Source organism: Ciona intestinalis, unplaced genomic scaffold (assembly GCF_000224145.3).
Source record: "Ciona intestinalis unplaced genomic scaffold, KH HT000177.2, whole genome shotgun sequence".
NCBI lineage: Eukaryota > Metazoa > Chordata > Ascidiacea > Phlebobranchia > Cionidae > Ciona > Ciona intestinalis.
Window position 1 is genome coordinate 93,048 of NW_004190499.2, and position 17,833 is coordinate 110,880.

The window sequence follows — 17,833 nt, forward strand, 5'->3', positions numbered from 1 at the left end:
GGATATCATATGAGCATCGCAACTAATGCAATGAAATCATCTTATGGTAGTCAACTATCTATTAACAATAAACGACCAACTAGGTCAAACACCAGACAAAAAAGACAAAACCACCGAGGTGGAACATGGCCGTGGTTGAAAACAATATAAAGTAATAACAATATTAGCTGCAACCATAGATATCTTATACACGCCTCCCAGGTGACATGGACACCACTCTACAGCGGAACACTGATACTTCAACAACTGAAGGATTGAAATGTGAATCGAGGTTCCCGCTTGAAGTTACATTGATCGAGGAGAAATGTCCGCATGATTATTGCGTTAATTTTAACCAGGTGGGGGTATTGGTGGGGGGTGGTATTATCTCAAAAGCTACTAATTCGAACAATTTCGAATGGTTTTTATAATTGTTCATTGGCTGTAGTATTTTGATTTATAAGACTTTACTGTGTTATCGTCTTTTATAAAATCTGGCCCAAGCTCCATTTCCTATAACAAGCACCTCGTAATCTTGGTGATTCAAGACACCCCCATACACATGCCATGGATAATATATATCGATCATCATACCACCATAAACAACTTGGGTTCAACAGCCATGGTTTGTCCCCAACGCCCTTTCCCGCACACCACACATTTTTTCCAAGAGCATTTTATGTTATGTAACCCTAACTTCCAGGCAAAGAAAGTTTTCCAGTTTGGCAAAGATCGTGCAACTGAATCGTTAAAACATTTTGTTCTCGATGGTTTTGTGACGGATCACATTGAACTAAACCAGGTGATTGTTGTTGTTGTTGTGTGGGTTCTTTATGTGGTGGTGGGGTGATTGTTGTTATAACACGAGTGTTCTGTTTCATGCCCGCGTACAGGTTATCACGTATTTAACTTTGTGGTGACTGTTTTTTATATATGGCTGACAATTTAGACAACCCATTAGTGACCACTGGGTTGGAGCAATTGCTGTTAAGTGTCTTGCCCAAGGACACATACGCCCACAATGGTAGCAGCGACGAGTTGGTACCCCAGTCATACTTACCCTCATACTACACATATATTATTATTTATTAACACCAATATTCCCACACAGGACATTAGTCGACTTTACCAACACGTTTCGTTCTTTGAACCAAACTACGACGTTCGTTGCAAAATGTACAAACGAAGACTAGACATGCTGATCAAGATTGTCGGTGAAATCAACCCTCAATATTATCTTGCTTTTACAAGGTTGGTGGGGTGGTGCTGCAACTTGGTGTTTAAACTTAATATTTTAAACCAAAAGCTGCGGTATTTTGCTTGATATGTGAAACACCTCATCTGGCATTTATTTGGTACCAACATCCTATACAGTTCACTGTGTGACTTTTATGGGTCTCAAATATGTTTTATTCTAAAAGAGATCTTACTGTTTGTTTGTGACCTTAGCAGGACCGATGTTTTGGCGATGCCGACACGTCATCAGTATTTTTTTCCAAGGACACATACACCTACATTAGTAGTGTTTAACATAAACATCTTATACACAGACAGCTTCAATTTGAGATCGGGGAGACGTATAGCGACATGATGGATATGAAGGTAGCCATACTGTCATCTAGTGGCCAGCCACCAAACCAACATTCTGTCAAGAAAATCAACTTGTTGTGCTACTCGAGGTGGGTGGGGTGTTTACAATGGTGGTTGTAATATGTGGTATTGTGTGGTGGGAATCAACCACACAAAGTTACATTCGTGGTAAACGGGCACGAGGTGTATGAAACAGAACACCCGTGTTAAAATGACTGTCGTTGCCCCAAATAAACAAAATAGATTTATTCACTCCATATTATCCCCATTTTACCCCAGCATCAAAATACTTTGGTTTGTTCCTCGATACACTGAGATTACCCGGGAAGAAGTATCCGGAAAGATTTGAATCCGACGTTGAGAGACCCGCACTCATCGCCCATTTCTATATTGCTAGGTTTGTTATTTCTATGTTGCTAGGTTTGGTATTTCTATGTTGCTAGGTTTGTTATTTCTATGTTGCTAGGTTTGTTATTTCTATGTTGCTAGGTTTGGTATTTTTATGTTGCTGGGTTTGTTATTTCTATGTTGCTAGGTTTGGTATTTCTATGTTGCTAGGTTTGGTATTTCTATGTTGCTAGGTTTGGTATTTCTATGTTGCTAGGTTCGTTATTTCTATGTTGCTGGGTTTGGTATTTCTATGTTGCTGGGTTTGGTATTTCTATGTTGCTAGGTTTGGTATTTCTATGTTGCTGGGTTTGGTATTTCTATGTTGCTGGGTTTGGTATTTCTATGTTGCTAGGTTTGGTATTTCTATGTTGCTAGGTTCGTTATTTCTATGTTGCTGGGTTTGGTATTTCTATGTTGCTGGGTTTGGTATTTCTATGTTGCTGGGTTTGGTATTTCTATGTTGCTAGGTTTGTTATTTCTATTTTTTATAAAATTTGCATTTTTATTGCAATAAATTTTTTTTGATTTATTTCTGTCACTAAATATTTTTAATTAATTTGTTCTTATTCATCCAAGATAATTTTCATTTGGTTTAAAATCAATAGTTTTCGATTGTTTGATTGACAGATTATACGGCAAACTCATTCCTGCTGACTCAGCTGAAAAGTTGGCAAATTTAAAGCTGAGTCATCAGTTCTACACTTGGATTGTGACATACACAAAGATAAATGATGACGCGGCCCTTTGTGTCAAACAAGAGCTTGATATTTGTCGAGAAATGTCGGAGTTGTTGCCAAAGTCGATGGATCGGCTCATGTAGATCCGTGCAATCCATGTGTAATGTCTATAATAATGTACAATGAACACCATATGGAATGACTTTACTTTGTCTCTTCAATCCTTGTAACAAAGCAGTAATATACAACATCGTTATTGGGTGATGTTTCCCATGCATGACTGCTAAATTGAATCAAGAGATATTACAAATTGTTTTAAACCAAAATTTTTAAAATGTTGGCTTTCAAATGTTTTTTTAACCCTGGTCTAAGCCCCAGGTCCCATGGCATTCCTCACTGCAGGACTTCACCCATATAGAGTAGAACCCCCAGTTTTGCACTAGAAACTGTAATGGATTATATTTCGTAAATTCTATTCAATGCACGAGTATCATGTTCACTGTGTAGATAATTAATATTGGAATAAATGTTGTAACTTTGTGGTCCCCGAAATTTTAATAAAAATACAGGAAATTTAGAAGATGTTTATGTCAGATTTCCCGCGAAATTATATCAGCAACTTAAACCCAACCCCCTCGATTTCGAAAGTTCCAATTTTTTCTTAAATTATAATTTAAAACGCGACAAACGAAAACAAATTTACAAATCAAACCATTTTTAAAATTGGTTGTTTAAATAATATATTCGTTTCTTTATATTTTTGACCCCAAACATATATATATGTAGTATATTTGTTTCGCGTGATCGATCAAGAAAAAAATAAAATTTAAATGTTTAGAAATGCAGGGGGTGTGTTAGAGTTTCTGCCAACCACTCAAGCTCACGTTGCTTTTAATATTTCTTTAAAATGTCTTTAAAAATGTAAGTATTTGTTTCTTTTTGTTTATTTAAAATGAAAATCATATCATACATATTGGTCGTAATGTTTTTATAAAAACCGACCAGAAAATCGGTGTTACGCTTTTTAACTAACGCACTTTTCCACACCTTTTACCCATAACTTTTAACGACTGCTGTTTTTGCCGCTAATTTCTTCTTTTTGATGTTTTTTAATAAACCTGAACTTTGCTACCCTTTTCAAATGAATAAATAAAAACTTTGTTGTGTTTATTTTTTTATCTTAATCTGTAGATTGGTTTGCGGTGACGTGAATGGTAAGCTTGATGCTCTGTACGGGAGGGTGAGAAGACTGCAAAGTAAAGGGAATAATTTCTCGGTAAGTTTGTGAGGTATTCATATAGTTAACGAATAAACGACATCATTTATCTTAATCTAATAATTAAATAACCAGTAAACTCCAAGCATTATTGTGTATCTACTAAAATATTGTCTTTGTTTACCATTCATGGTTTTCATTTTTTTTTAAACTAATGTTTCACTTAGTTATTGCTGTGCGTGGGTGAGTTCTTCGGTGCGAAAGAAGAAGATCAAATTTTATGGAAGGAATATTTGGAGGGGAGGAAAAAATCTCCAATATCAACGTTTATCCTCGGACCTAACATAAAAACCACCGAGTCATATTTTATTGACTCAGCAGATGACGGAGCGGAACTCTGCGAGAATGTTACCCATCTCGGTAAATATTAGGGGTTGTACAGTTCACCCATACGTGCCAAACATCCCTTGGAATCAACCATGACATTATATGTGAATAATGCAGGCACATAGTAGTAGGTTAATTAGTCATAACATGGGTGTATCGCCGAAACATCAACCTGGTTACCAATAGATAAACACTCTGTAAATCCACCATGGTTTATAATTTAAAGTAAAATTATCAGCGACAAAATAATTATATTTTTTCTAACTAGTACCTATGCAGGGAAAAAAGGGATTTATACCGGGACCTCTGGTTTGAAAATCGCTTACGTCAGCGGAACCCAGTCAACCGGAACGTCGACAAAAACCTCGTTTAGCGACGATGACATCAGAGGGTTGGCCTCGCAGCTTGGGGTCGGGGGTTCGGGGTACCAAGGGGTCGATATATTGATGACATCATCGTGGCCCAACGGGGTTTCCACATTTGGGAATTCCCCGGTTCGTGATATTTGTAATGTTTTGTTGTTTTTTAGTTTCTTTTTATTAACACTTTTTTGGTAAAAATATAGTTTTTGTTTAATTTTAGTGATTTTTTAATTTTCTTTTTGTTTAGTCATCAGAAAAATGCAAGTCATGCGGGTCGGCTGCCATTGCTGAGTTGGCGAAATCTTCAAAACCAAGGTTTGCTGAGTCATTGTTGTTATCGGTGTATGTTGACATGTTGTTACTGCAAGGTTGTTTAGGATCTTCTGCCAATTGTTTGTTTTGTGTTCTTAAATGTCATTATCAGGGTTGGGGCAATTAATGTTAAGTGATAGCAAAGCCAAGCCTTGAACCTATACCTTCCGATCTAGAGGTTTAACAGCAAACCCTGACAATGTCTCGCTGTATGTCAGGCGAAACATCGGTTTCACATACAATGGTCATAGGATTTCTCAAACACTTATAATCTGTTACCTCATTATGACATCACAGATACCACTTCGCTGGGTTGGAGGGGGTAAACTACGAGAGGGTACCGTATAGAAATCATATTGTGCTTGCTGAACCGTCACGTCATGTGACCAGGTTTATAGCGCTATCAAGTGTCGGGAACCCAAATAAAGAAAAGGTTTTTATTGTTATGACATTTTTATGCTTAAATCTGAGGTGGAATTGATGTAATTTCACCCTCGTTTCAAAAGTTGGGGAAACATGTCTTGTGAGGCATCCTTAACGCTAAACTATAAATATAATAAATACAGTAACTACAATATTAACATAACATGAACAATATGAATATGTTACGATGAATACCTTTAACGATTCTGCTGTAATTATGACATCATAATCCCCAGTATCTTTACGCATTCTCAATATCCCCGATGTCATCGATGACCCAGCAAGAATTAAACACCCAACCACCAGAGGCGACAGAGAGCCCGTATACATCGGGAAACAAAACGAAGAATATTCCAGTTCTTTTGTCCGGGCAGGTTGCGGATGTAGGTGTTGTTTAATCGATGTAAGGCCAGTATGGGTTTCCTTCTATGTGGGCGGGGTTAAGGATCTGGGCGGGGACAGAGTCGGCTCCCAACCAACCACCCAGACTGCTTTTACATTTCGAGCAACAACTGTGAAGTTGAGCACCACAGTTAAATTCCATCCTGAAAAACAAGTTTAAAGAGATAAATAAAATTCACGTTATGTCAAATATTAGAGATTGCCCCCGTTCCCACTTACATTACATAATGTCTTTTCTCTGCCTCGTGATGAACATGTCCACACCTTCCATGCGTAACTAACTTTACCCCCCAGCAATACAGGTGGAACATGGAAACAACCCGAGCACCGAAACGTAAATCGCAAAACAATCCAAACCAACCTGAGCGCAAACACGCTCGTCCACGTGAGTTCGATATCAAATGTTGTTTAACAGGGAAACTTACCACCATTAGTAACTAACGAATGTCTTGCAGAGGATTGGTCGTGTTGGTTTTGCTTGGGAGGCGACAAGGTTGAGAAACATCTTGTAGCGAGTGTTGGCGAACTTGTGAGTTGGTTGGATCCTATTACAGAGTATTGACGTATTTATTCGAACCACCGTTTGCACTTAGTGTTTACACAGTTTTTCCAGCCTACAAGTTTAGTGAGTTTGTTTCTAGCCCCCCCAAGTGTGTAGGGTGGTGAGCTCCTTGGTTTAATTTCCTGAAACTTTATTACATTTTAGAAATTTGAATGGTTAAATATTATTGGTAAGATTTGTGCAATAATATGATCTTTATGCCGGCAGTGTTACATAGCGATGGCGAAGGGCGGGTTAACGAGCGACCACGCCCTGATCCTCCCAATCGCTCACCACTCGTCGTCCAACGAGCTTCCCGATGACACTCGAGTGGAGGTGTTAAAGTACATGGAGGCGTTACGTGCCGCGTATAGAAGTGGGGGGAGGGAGTGCGTGTTCTTCGAGAGGAATTATCGGACGGATCATATGCAGATACAGGTTAGTGCAGATGCCTGCTATTATTATTATTATCGTGTTATTGGTTTGGTATCTGTGTTATTTTAATGTCATTGATTAGGGTCACCCCCATATGTTAAGTTGGAGATTCTTTGAAGTATTTTTGTTTAAATCCGGGATAAACTTGTAATGTCGCCCTTGTTTTCAAATTTGGGGTGACATGTCACCCAAGCACCTCTACGGTTGTTATATGTGTTGATATCTATGACATCATCACCAGGTGGTTCCCCTCCCACCAGGAGTGACATCATCACAAGTGAAGGAATCCTTCGTCAACCTCGGAACTTCCAATACGGATCGTCACGGCAACCCGAACCCGATAGAGTTTGTTGAACTTCCCCAACGTACCGACCTTAAACAGGTTCGTTAGTGGGCAAGATTGGATGGGTGTTTATGCATGTTTTATTTGGGTGAGGTTCTTGTCAATGGCTTAATGTTTGCCCCATTGCCGACTGTTGTTTTTCTGTTGATTCCTTCTCCTAGTTATTATGATTAATCTGATTATGTTTAAAGGGATAATATATCGTACACGCGAGAATAAAACCAGTTCCATTCATTTAAATAGAAATTTTACTGATATTTATATCTTTCCGCAGATAATTGGCCGGGGAATTCCCTTCTTCCACGTTGAGCTACCTGACGGAACGCGACTCATTCATAAAATCCAAAGATATTTCCCTCTACAGTTTGGAAGGTACACCATATTTGGTCCCAACCCATGTACTATATTTTCGTACAAACTTTCTAGTAGGCAGGGATAGTTAGATAGCCATTCTTTTATAACAAATGAAGTTCCAGTGTTTTCTAAATAATTAGTGCATCGCAGGATCGCCTGCCACCCCAAGTTTGTCGCCCACGTTAAGCATTGACGCAAACTTTTATAAAGGGGAGGCAGGGATAGTTAGACACACAATTCTGTGAAACAAATCTAACTTATTGGTTGTAATGTTTACTGATTAATGCAGTGTAGAAAATTCAAGAGTTGGTTTGCCCACCCTGCCACCCCAGGTTTGGTGCCTATTGATTAGTCCGAATAACATATAGTCACAATAACCCCACCACCCATTAATAACATTTACCCCACCACCTAGAGAAGCGTTATGTTCCGCATCGTTACTCAACTCACCCAAGCGTATCGACTGGAGGTCATGTGCTTTGTCATGTGACCAGGAAACAGACTTGACCAAAAAGTTTCGAGATTTTTTCAAGAAATTTGATTTTAGTCTTGAAGACGAAGATTAGGTTTTGTCGACTTTTTATAAATTTTAACTTTTCTGGTTTTTATCTTTTATCTGTGATGTCACAATCGGGTTTTAAATCGAACAATCAATCGAATTTTAAAAATAAATAGTTGTCATAGAAAATACGGTGGTTCATGTTTCGCCCTCTACTTTCATCCCAATTGGTAGTCGATAAAGAATATTTACAGAATTATACAACTGTATGCTTGCGACTCTAAAATGGCGTTGTTAATTATTTAAACACGATCAGAAAACATGGAATTTAAGTGCTTACGGTATCCATCTTACCCCCACTACTACAATATAGTAGGGTGGGAGAAGATGGGACACCTTTTCATTTTCTCATTCTGTTTGCTAGTTGACAAGGAACATTCAAAGAAATATAAAACCGTAGGTCGTTGTTAATTCTTTAAAATACGATCGGGGTGTTTTAGTTAATACTTGCTAAAGGTGTCCCCCCGTCTTACCCAACATTACCAAAGCATATAAATCCTTTTTAACTCTAACTGGTTGCGATACAAAGCCGTTTGGAATTTAATTAACAATAACCTTCCATGACGTCATGAATGAGTCATTGTGCCGAAAATATTGAAAAATTAAGTTTTTATAACTGTGACCTAATTATAACGTAACTATGACATCATAGCTTCGGTTTCCGTTTAAAAAACGATCTGGCAACACTGTAAGGTCGGGCAACACTGTAAAAGTAGATGGGGTATCATGTGTTGAGTTAGAATAACATTTACTTTAGTCCATTGTTCACAGGATGTTTCAACATAATACATTATCATTGTATTATATGGGCACAGGTGTATTGGACCGCCATTATTGAGGAGGATGTTACGTAGGGGTCAGAGGTCAACAACCCCCACAACTGTAGCCAGGTGCTGGAAAATATTTAGGAAATTGTGTCGAAAAAGTTTGAAAGTTATTGTAAAGGTAGTTTTAGCGGGCAGGTTGTACAAGACGTTTAACACGCCGTTGTTTAAAGTGACAACTTCCAACTTTTATCTAAGATTTTATTTGTCTTTCTTAATGCGATAACGGAGGCTAAATTAATTGAACAAGGAGAAGAATCAGCAGCAAAACAATGTCGTTAAAACACGCTAGAAATACACTGTTGTTTCAAAAGTTTCAAAAGAAATTTATGATTTCCACTTGAGAATTTAGTTCCGTGTTGTTGTGTATTCTCGCTTTAAGTGTTTTACAATTTTAAGTTAGATGAAAATAGATAAATAAGTCCGGTTTTTCTTTTATGCGCGTTTGGACTTTTTAAGATAAACGTTTTTTTCAACAGTACAGTCGTTAAACGCCAACGATAGAAGTGAAGCATCTTTCGTTGAAATCAATATAAAGGTTTAACATTGAACTAGTTGATTCCAGGTTGACCATGTTTTGGCTATTATTAATATTAGGTGTATTGGTTCCATACGTTCAATCGTGCCCATCTCAATGTACATGTTTAGCACAAGTTGTCAACTGCCAACATCAAAGTTTAAATTCACTGCCGTCAGATGGCGCCATACCCACCGACACGTTACAGATGACTTTGTCCGACAACGACTTCACAACTTTGACGACCGACATGTTTTCCACCTTCGCCGATCTACAGTGAGTTTATGTGACGTCATCACTAATGACGTCATATGTAAACAAAATATACAATTGTTCTATTTAAATAAGATAGCGAAGACTAAATCAAAACTTTTCATTCATCGCATCTTTTACGACTGTTATATTGTTGATAGCTCCCTTCTTTTCGTTGCTTATATTAAAATATATTAAATCAATTTCTATTTACGCTACCGTGTTCACAACAAATATATAAACCGCGCATCAAATAAACACCATTATGACGTCACAGAAAGTTAACAATCGAGCGTTCCAACATAGCTACAATCGAAGCCGGTGCGTTCAACGGTCTTACCTCACTTACTGAGCTATCCCTGGCTTCCAATGCTATTACGTCACTACCTGATGACGTATTTGCATCGCTGACGTCACTACAAACGGTAAGTTTTACCGACTGTCGTTTAGTAGCTATGTCTTCTTTTTTTTTTCCCTGTCGAAAAAGTTGTTGTTAATTTGATTGAAAAACATTATATTTTTATTGTTAAAATTATTATTGTAAATCGATATAAATTATTATATTATTTAGTTTTTATTTTCGTTCAGTTAAAACTCAGCGACAACTCGATGTCTACGATTGGTCGAAGATTCTTCAGCGGTTTGACGTCATTGACCACTCTTGATGTCACAAACGCTGGTGTTGACGTCATAGAAGATAATTCGTTTAACGAACTATCTTCTCTTACGTCACTGGGTAAGTATTTTACGTCATATAATTGATGACGTCATAATGAAGTAATAATTACAGAGTTAGGAAGCAACAGTATGACGTCACTGGGCAGCGACACCTTCAAGGGTCTGACGTCACTTCCGACACTAAACGTCCAATTAAATTCCATCAGCTCGATGACGTCAGGAGTGTTCTCACCAATGACGAGCCTTCAAGTGGTACGTCATCACAATGTCGTATCATGACGTCATAACATATTTCTTACGTCACAGATCAACTTATCGGGAAACAATATAACAACAATCAACACTGGTGTGTTCAGCTCGCTCAACAATCTCGAACAAATCAATTTACAATCGAACCGGATATCCGGTTTGTCCGGAAGTATGTTTACGTCACTTCCTGCGCTCGAGGTAAGCACCTTATTAACTGTGTTGTTACAATTAGTACTGTGACGTTGCTACCAATTTAACTTCTGGTTATGACGTCATATTATACAGACAATGAACCTCCGCGGGAACGAAATATCTTCCGTTAATTCCGCTTTTTCCTCGGTCACCAACATCCGTAACCTGGATCTTTCCAAGAACGCTTTCACGAACATTCCATCCAGTGTTCTCATCACATTAGGAAACCTCAGAACGTTGGATTTCAGCGAGAACCAGATTGTGGAGATTGCGGCGTTCGCTTTCGCGGGGTTAGCGGTCAGTATTGTTAGTGCAAAGTGACGTCATAAATGATGTTTGTTTTTCGTTTTAATTATAACTCGCTGTAAGTTTATTGTATGTTGGGTTTAGCGGTAAAGGTTGTTTTTACCTGTAACCCAACATGAGGCAGGCGAGGTTTATATTGACCCTTTGGTTACAACAACATAAGTCATGTTAATTATATTTATTCACAAAGTACTTGGAACCTTGTAAGATGGCACGAATTACCACCTGTGTTGTAACGACTGTCGTTTCCCAGGCACGCGAGGATAAAGTTAGAGTGATTCATTATGTGTGTTATTGTTCCCCAGAACTTGGAAACATTAAACTTCCGGAATAATTTACTTCCGTTGGCGGAAAACGGTGTATTTGGCGGAATGAGTAAATTAGTGACGGTGGATCTTTCGTTCAATCTTTTCACTGCAGTTCCAACCGACGCTTTCGATGGTATCGTGGGCGCCACTCAAGCTCAAGGTATGACCTCACTGTGGTGGGGACGTCATCATAAAGATGACGTCAGTGATATGTAATGATTGAATGCGCTTGCCATTTAAAATTATTTTAACGTCAGAAAACAATAATGACTTCATAGTGATGTCATTTATTTCCAGAAATTCTACTAAACGACAACCAGATAGCGAACGTCGCCTCAAACGCTTTCGCGAGTTGCCAAAGCTTACGAACTCTTGACCTCCGACGTAATAACATGACGTCACTATCCGCTAACTCATTCACAAGCCTTCCACAAATGCGCGTAAGATGGTTTTTGGGGTGGTTTGTTTTTATGGGAGGGGTGATTGTTGTTATAACACGGGTGTTCTGTTTCATACACCTGCCCGCTTACGAGTTACCACGTATGTAACTTTGTGGGTGATTGTTTTTCTCAGTTTCTCTATATGGCTAAATTAAACAACCCATTAGTAACCACTGGGTTGCAACAATTGCACCCCAAACCCCAAACAACAACTTTTCCCACAGACGATATATTTATCCGACAACCTGATAACGGCCCTCCCCTCTTCCGCCTTCACCTCCATGCAACGACTTGAGGTCATCCATCTACAACGAAACCAGATCCAACTCGTTCAAACCGGTTCCTTCCAAGATTTGTTGGAGATGACGTCATTAGACCTTAGCAATCACGTCATCACCGACGTAGAAGACGGCGCATTCTCGAATCTTCCATTGTTGACGTCACTATTGCTCAACAACAACCAACTTCCGGTCGTTCCAAAAGCCGCGCTTACCGTTCTCACATCGGTTCAAACGTTGGACATGGAAAACAACCTTATCACCGCATTGAACGATGTGAAAATGTTCGGTGATATGACGTCATTAACCACGTTGAAGTTACGTCATAATAAAATAGCAACAATAGCGGTCGATTGTCTTGAAGGTCTAACTTCACTCATCAGTGTTGACCTCGGGTTTAATAAATTGACTGGCATCACTGGGACGATTGCGTCATCACTGACGTCACTCACTACTGTAAACTTTGAAAGCAATCTGATGACGTCCATTGCTACGTCATCCTTCACTGGAATGACGTCTCTTCAATCCCTTGACCTTTCGTTGAACTCGTTGCCATCGTTACCAGAGGGTTTGCTTGGTGACGCACAGTCGTCATTGACGTAAGTTTTTTATTGTTACATAAAAATTGCAGTTTTGACGAATTATTTTTAGAAAGTTTTTGTTATTGTTTTCGCTGTCATTTTTCAGGAGTTTAAAATTGACCGGAAATCCCCTAAGTTGCGACTGCGACCTCAAGTGGTTGCAAACCGACTTCCAATCCTCCGCTAGTGGGGGTGTGTGTGCCGCCCCACCAACCGAAGTTGATAATACATTGGGGACTGGGGGAACTTGGATCCCACCCGTGTCTTGTGTTGAGGAAACTACAACTGCTGACGTCACTACTCCTGACGTCACGACTGCTGACGTCACGACCGATGACGTCACAACAGAAGCTCCGGAGCCCGAAACTACCCCAGGTAGGATAGTTTGATCTCCGCTATACAATGTGAACCTTTATAACAGACTATGAATAAAATGCATCCGTAAATATGTTTTATTTACAATTTATTCATAATTAAAGTTTGTTCTTACTTAATCGCTGAAATTACTGTAGTTTTTGTTTCCCCTATCTCAGTTGGGGTGATTCCCCTCACCATCGTCACAATCCCCTCCCCAGTTGAGGTCGACGTTGGTGACGTCATCAACATGACGTGTGTCGTCATAGGAACCCTCACACCTACTATCACGTGGGCTGATCCGGCTGGTAACGTCATAACTAACGGAGGACACTACGTCACGAACTCAGTTACAGGTGACGTCACAATATTGATTCGTAATGATCTTTATTGCGTAACTTTGTTCCTTGTATGACGTAACACTACAGGCGACCTACGTATCACGGGTGTGACGTCAAACATGGCGGGAAGTTACTTCTGCAACGCTGACAATGCAGCTGGTGACAAACAATCGATACAAATTGACGTCACAGTCAGGTTCCCACCTTCCATAGTGACGTCACAACCAGCCATTGTAACCGCGGGGCCAGCCGCGACGATTCACTGTGACGTCAACGCGTATCCCTTGGCAACGATCACGTGGTCCGTTCCCACCACCACCGTCATAATGGGTAACAGGTATGACGTCACATATCACACTAATGACATCATCATGACGTAACACTTCCATCACAGCACTGGTAGTTTGATAGTAACATCGGGAGGAACCTTACACATGGCTGGCCGTGATAGCGACGATACAGGGGTATATACATGTACAGCCAACAACGTTATGGGGGAAGATCGTAAATCTACTTTCATATTCTTCTATAATCAAACGTCGGTACGTATGCATTTCATTACCTTGATGACGTCACTTTGACGATTTTACGTCATATTGATGACGTCACTTTGACGTTTTTCAGAGTTACGCAACAGCGACACACAGCGGCGTGGTTGGCGACCCAGTCATTATGACGTGTGGCGGGTTAACAATGGAATCTGACGTCGCGTTTTCGTGGCGACTTCCTTCCGGTCACGTGATCCTAACCTCCCCCCACCTACCTGGGACCGCTTACATCTCATTGGCTGGCAACGTCCGTTACCATGGCGATGGAAGTGCGCTGACGTCAGAGATCGAATCCAAGTTCACCCTCAACAAAGCAACAGGCGCTTTGGGGATAAATAGCCTCTCGATGACGTCATCAGCTAGTGACGTCATCACGACGCAACTGGGGACGTACACGTGTCAAACTTTGAGGGGTGTGTTTAATAATTTAGTGATTGATTCTAGGGTTTCTACGACGACGAGTACTATAACAACTACCACTGTTACTACCACCGTGACGTCATTAATACCTCAATTGTATGAATTCTCGCTGACCGGGATATCTATTTATTACGTCATATTGGGTAGCATTCTACTTTTCTTGTTACTTTTGTTTATAATATTCTTCGTGAAACGTCATCAGCATAGAGATCAGTATCAACACAAGGTTTTAACACCAGAGTAATTTATATTGTTTCTATTTTGATGACGTATCGTTTGCCTTCGATTAATGATGTTCCATTGTGACGTGGCGTTTGCGCGATTTGTAAATAAATTTTAAGAAATTTAAAAGCTAAAAAAGTTTTTGTAAGCAAAAGTTTTTCATCCGCTAGACGACGCTAGTGGTGAATACATAATGTAGCATGACTTGCATATTTGACGTCATGAGTGAAATGATGAGTCATTGTTATGATGACTTGCAAGTTGGGCGGAGGCGATCAGGATGTTGGGTGCAAACGACCACGGGAAGTTGTATTAATGCCACGCGTGTGAAAGTGATTAACAAGATATATTTTATTATCTCTTCGAATACGATAGCGAAGATCAAATTAATAAATATTAAAGCTAATATTAAAACTTAATATTGCAAAGAAAAAGGAATTAAAAGCGAAACAACAGTCGTTACAACGCGCTAAGGATAAAACATTGCATTTGGTTAAAAATCGTGGCAGTTAAACCTTATTTTTAAAACGCAATTGTCACGCCAGGAGTTGGTAATAACGTGCGCTGAAAAGTTTTATAAAGTTGTGTTTGTGTCGTTTGCCGCAGACGGCTGGGACGTGACGTTTGGTCTGCGTTTTATTTTATGTAAAGGTGTTATGAGATAATATGGAGATGCCTTTTACCGATGTTGCAGTTACTTGATAAATGTTATAATATATGTGTTGCATTATGTGTTAAGTTTTAATTACTGTCGTTTTGCTGCTAATTCTCTTGGTTGTTTTAATTAATCTCGCTATTGTATTCGAAGATTACATTTGTTATATTTTTGTTGCAGGATATCTGTAGTTCAAACTGATCTGCAAACTTTAATCATGGGACGCACCAAGAGTGACAATCAACTAAAGGAATATGCCGAGAAAAATAAGGTTAAGAAAGTTCAATTACTTTGTTTGTTTAAATAAATTATCATGCTATTATTTTTTGAAATAAAGATGTTTATTATATTTAGTGAAAGTGAATAGTTTCTAACATAACTTTTTAAAATATTGCTTTTTTTGTAACGTTATAAAGAATTCCTAATTCTAAAACAAATATTTAAATATATTGTTAACAGGACAAGACGGTCCTCATGACGGGCACCGGGGCCCCCATCGAGGATAAACTGAATGTGTTGACGGTTGGTGAAAGGGGACCGCTGTTAATGCAGGTTGGTTGCGTTGTATACTATGTCTATGACAGTATTATGACATCACTATGACATCACACATTATTTATGACAATATTATGACATCACTATGACATCACAAATGATAATATCACACATTATTTATGACATCTCATAATGTGTGACATCACTATTGTGACATCACACATTATGACATCACCGATTATGACATCACAGGACTTCACGTTTACCGACGAGATGGCTCACTTCAACCGGGAACGAATTCCAGAACGAGTTGTTCACGCTAAGGGAGGAGGTTTGTGGTTGTGTGCCAATATATTTGTTTGAATGTGATTGGTTTGTTGTGTGAGTGTTTGTATAAACTTTATGCAACCGATATTTTTCCAAATCATCATTCCTCCCCCATGTAAAACTATAACAATCCCAAACAAACTTTAAAAAAACTTAAACCCCCCCAGGTGCCAAGGGATACTTGGAGATCACCCATGATATCAGCAACTTCTGCAAAGCCGATATATTCAGCAGTATCGGAAAGCGGACTCCGCTCGCTGTGAGGTTTTCAACAGTTGGTAAGTTTGTTTGTAGATTAAACAAACCACGTAAACGCGCGAGGCACATAATGGCCGGGGTAATAATTAAACCAAACCTAGATCATAATACATCGCTATGCTGCATGTTGGGAACATTTGTATGGTTAGACCCGTGTTCTTACCCATATAGAATATCACAGGCAACTTCATGAATTTTTCATCAAACCAATATCACGAAGTTAGTTTGTAAACTTTGCGATATAACAAACGTTATAACTCTTATGCATTTTAATAAAGTGTTTGTCCGGTGCCCTGCTTAGTGTAAGACCTCACCCATATAGAATGGAACACTGTGTGGTTTGGGTAACATTCCAATTCTCATGGCATGGAATATACAATGTTGGGGCGATGAGCCTCAATATACAATAAACAACCCCCCCCCCCACAGGTGGTGAAAGTGGGAGCGCCGATTCAGCTCGCGATCCTCGTGGGTTCGCCATCAAGTTTTACACAGAGGAAGGAATATGGGACCTTGTGGGAAACAACACCCCTATCTTCTTTATTAGGGATCCTATCTTTGTGAGTTTTAATCATAGGTGGTTGGGGTTGGGAGTGTATGAGGCGTCATAGGTTTTAGTACTGCAGTTAATATTTGCTTTTTTGAGGGATTATTTAGTTTTTTAATCATGGCCGTAACATTAGGGCTATCTATAAAGAAATATACCCTGGAGTGATTTGAGCATCGATGGCATGTTGTGTTTATACAAAGCTGGTTCTTTTGCAAATCCTGATAAATGAAACAAATATTGTCAATTAAAATTACATCGATAGTGCAACAATAAAGTTCAAACCACCAGTTGAACCAACCATACATAATTTATCCGATGAAACTTCCTTCCATATTAACTGGAAGCCACCATCCCTCCATTGTTCGTGGTCGTTATTATTCTCATTAATTCCACTTGGTGTGATAATATGTTATTTCTATTTTGCACAACAATAGTAATATATGACATCCGGTGAAAATCTTTCTATATTTCCGTGTAAGAGGAATCACTTTGCTAATTATTGCGATGTTAAATTTACCGCGGATATTCAGTGTAAAAGTTAGCCCGCAGTAATATTGGATTGTTGTGCATAAGGGCCACAGTTGCTCATAAGGGTATTTAATTGAACCGGGGAGTAATTAAATTCCTCCCATCCAGTTTCCTTCATTCATCCACACCCAGAAGCGAAACCCGCAAACTCATCTTAAAGACCCGGACATGTTTTGGGATTTCATCTCCTTGCGACCCGAGACCACACACCAGGTATCTCACATCCTTGTGATGTAACAATGCCCATTATTGCATAACTATGTATCCACCTGCTGTTAAACTTTTATGACATCATAAATTTATTGGTTTAAAGAAGTTACATTCATTCTTAAGTATGTTGGTAGTCAGGGTTGTTCGTATAATGTTGCATATTAGGCCGACTCTTGCTTAAATTGACCCCAACCATATCCAATGCCCCCCCCCCCCCCCTATATTCGATAGCGAAAAACAAAATAGATAGTAGCGGGCATGAGGTGTATGTAACAGAACACCCATGTTATAACGACCATCAACCCTGGAGAGTAAATACACCCCAAGGGA

The 17,833-nt window shown here is 39.2% G+C and overlaps 5 protein-coding genes across 6 annotated transcripts in view; all 5 read left to right on the forward strand.

The window, feature by feature from the left end:
• Positions 1 to 201: 201 nt before the first annotated feature.
• Positions 202 to 3,212, forward strand: LOC100182026 (KIF1-binding protein homolog; the record flags this gene model as incomplete). The annotated part of the gene is given in 6 exon segments (XM_002119797.5): positions 202 to 338; positions 683 to 781; positions 1,091 to 1,230; positions 1,530 to 1,658; positions 1,849 to 1,966; positions 2,587 to 3,212. Coding segments are annotated over 5 exon segments (575 nt in total), but the record flags the coding sequence as incomplete, so codon positions are not given.
• A 56-nt stretch (positions 3,213 to 3,268) lies between these two features.
• Positions 3,269 to 8,099, forward strand: LOC100184392 (CWF19-like protein 1). Of its 2 annotated transcripts, none has more exons than XM_026839249.1 (13): positions 3,269 to 3,557; positions 3,828 to 3,912; positions 4,080 to 4,272; positions 4,519 to 4,733; positions 4,849 to 4,916; positions 5,211 to 5,346; positions 5,573 to 5,719; positions 6,033 to 6,123; positions 6,194 to 6,267; positions 6,508 to 6,717; positions 6,956 to 7,096; positions 7,332 to 7,429; positions 7,716 to 8,099. In XM_026839249.1, the coding sequence occupies exons 1-13, from the start codon at positions 3,544 to 3,546 to the stop codon at positions 7,777 to 7,779; spliced, it is 1,536 nt and encodes a 511-aa protein (XP_026695050.1). In that variant the 5' UTR covers positions 3,269 to 3,543; the 3' UTR covers positions 7,780 to 8,099. The 2 variants fall into 2 exon arrangements, with proteins under 2 accessions (XP_026695050.1, XP_002122431.1); XM_002122395.5 differs by having other exon boundaries at positions 7,827 to 8,099.
• A 269-nt stretch (positions 8,100 to 8,368) lies between these two features.
• Positions 8,369 to 14,618, forward strand: LOC104266707 (leucine-rich repeats and immunoglobulin-like domains protein 1). Its single transcript, XM_009863585.3, has 14 exons — positions 8,369 to 9,587; positions 9,841 to 9,988; positions 10,152 to 10,299; positions 10,354 to 10,493; positions 10,548 to 10,688; positions 10,776 to 10,979; positions 11,294 to 11,456; positions 11,594 to 11,736; positions 11,961 to 12,613; positions 12,702 to 12,970; positions 13,129 to 13,305; positions 13,378 to 13,627; positions 13,685 to 13,832; positions 13,915 to 14,618. Exons 1-14 carry the CDS (start codon positions 9,367 to 9,369, stop codon positions 14,500 to 14,502), a joined length of 3,393 nt encoding a protein of 1,130 aa, XP_009861887.2. The 5' UTR covers positions 8,369 to 9,366; the 3' UTR covers positions 14,503 to 14,618.
• LOC101243169 (mitotic-spindle organizing protein 2B-like) overlaps positions 9,610 to 17,833 on the forward strand; it is a 15,785-nt gene continuing 7,561 nt past the window's right edge. The window contains exon 1 of the mRNA XM_026839251.1: positions 9,610 to 9,660. The gene's annotated coding sequence lies outside the window, so the exon portion shown is untranslated. The remainder of the gene's footprint in view (positions 9,661 to 17,833) is intronic.
• Positions 14,746 to 17,833, forward strand: part of LOC100177352 (catalase-like) — an 8,074-nt gene continuing 4,986 nt past the window's right edge. Inside the window, exons 1-7 of the mRNA XM_026839245.1 lie at positions 14,746 to 14,812; positions 15,316 to 15,406; positions 15,595 to 15,687; positions 15,883 to 15,961; positions 16,125 to 16,235; positions 16,645 to 16,775; positions 17,402 to 17,527. Coding sequence (XP_026695046.1) covers positions 15,353 to 15,406; positions 15,595 to 15,687; positions 15,883 to 15,961; positions 16,125 to 16,235; positions 16,645 to 16,775; positions 17,402 to 17,527 — 594 coding nt within the window. The 5' untranslated portion in view covers positions 14,746 to 14,812; positions 15,316 to 15,352. The remainder of the gene's footprint in view (positions 14,813 to 15,315; positions 15,407 to 15,594; positions 15,688 to 15,882; positions 15,962 to 16,124; positions 16,236 to 16,644; positions 16,776 to 17,401; positions 17,528 to 17,833) is intronic.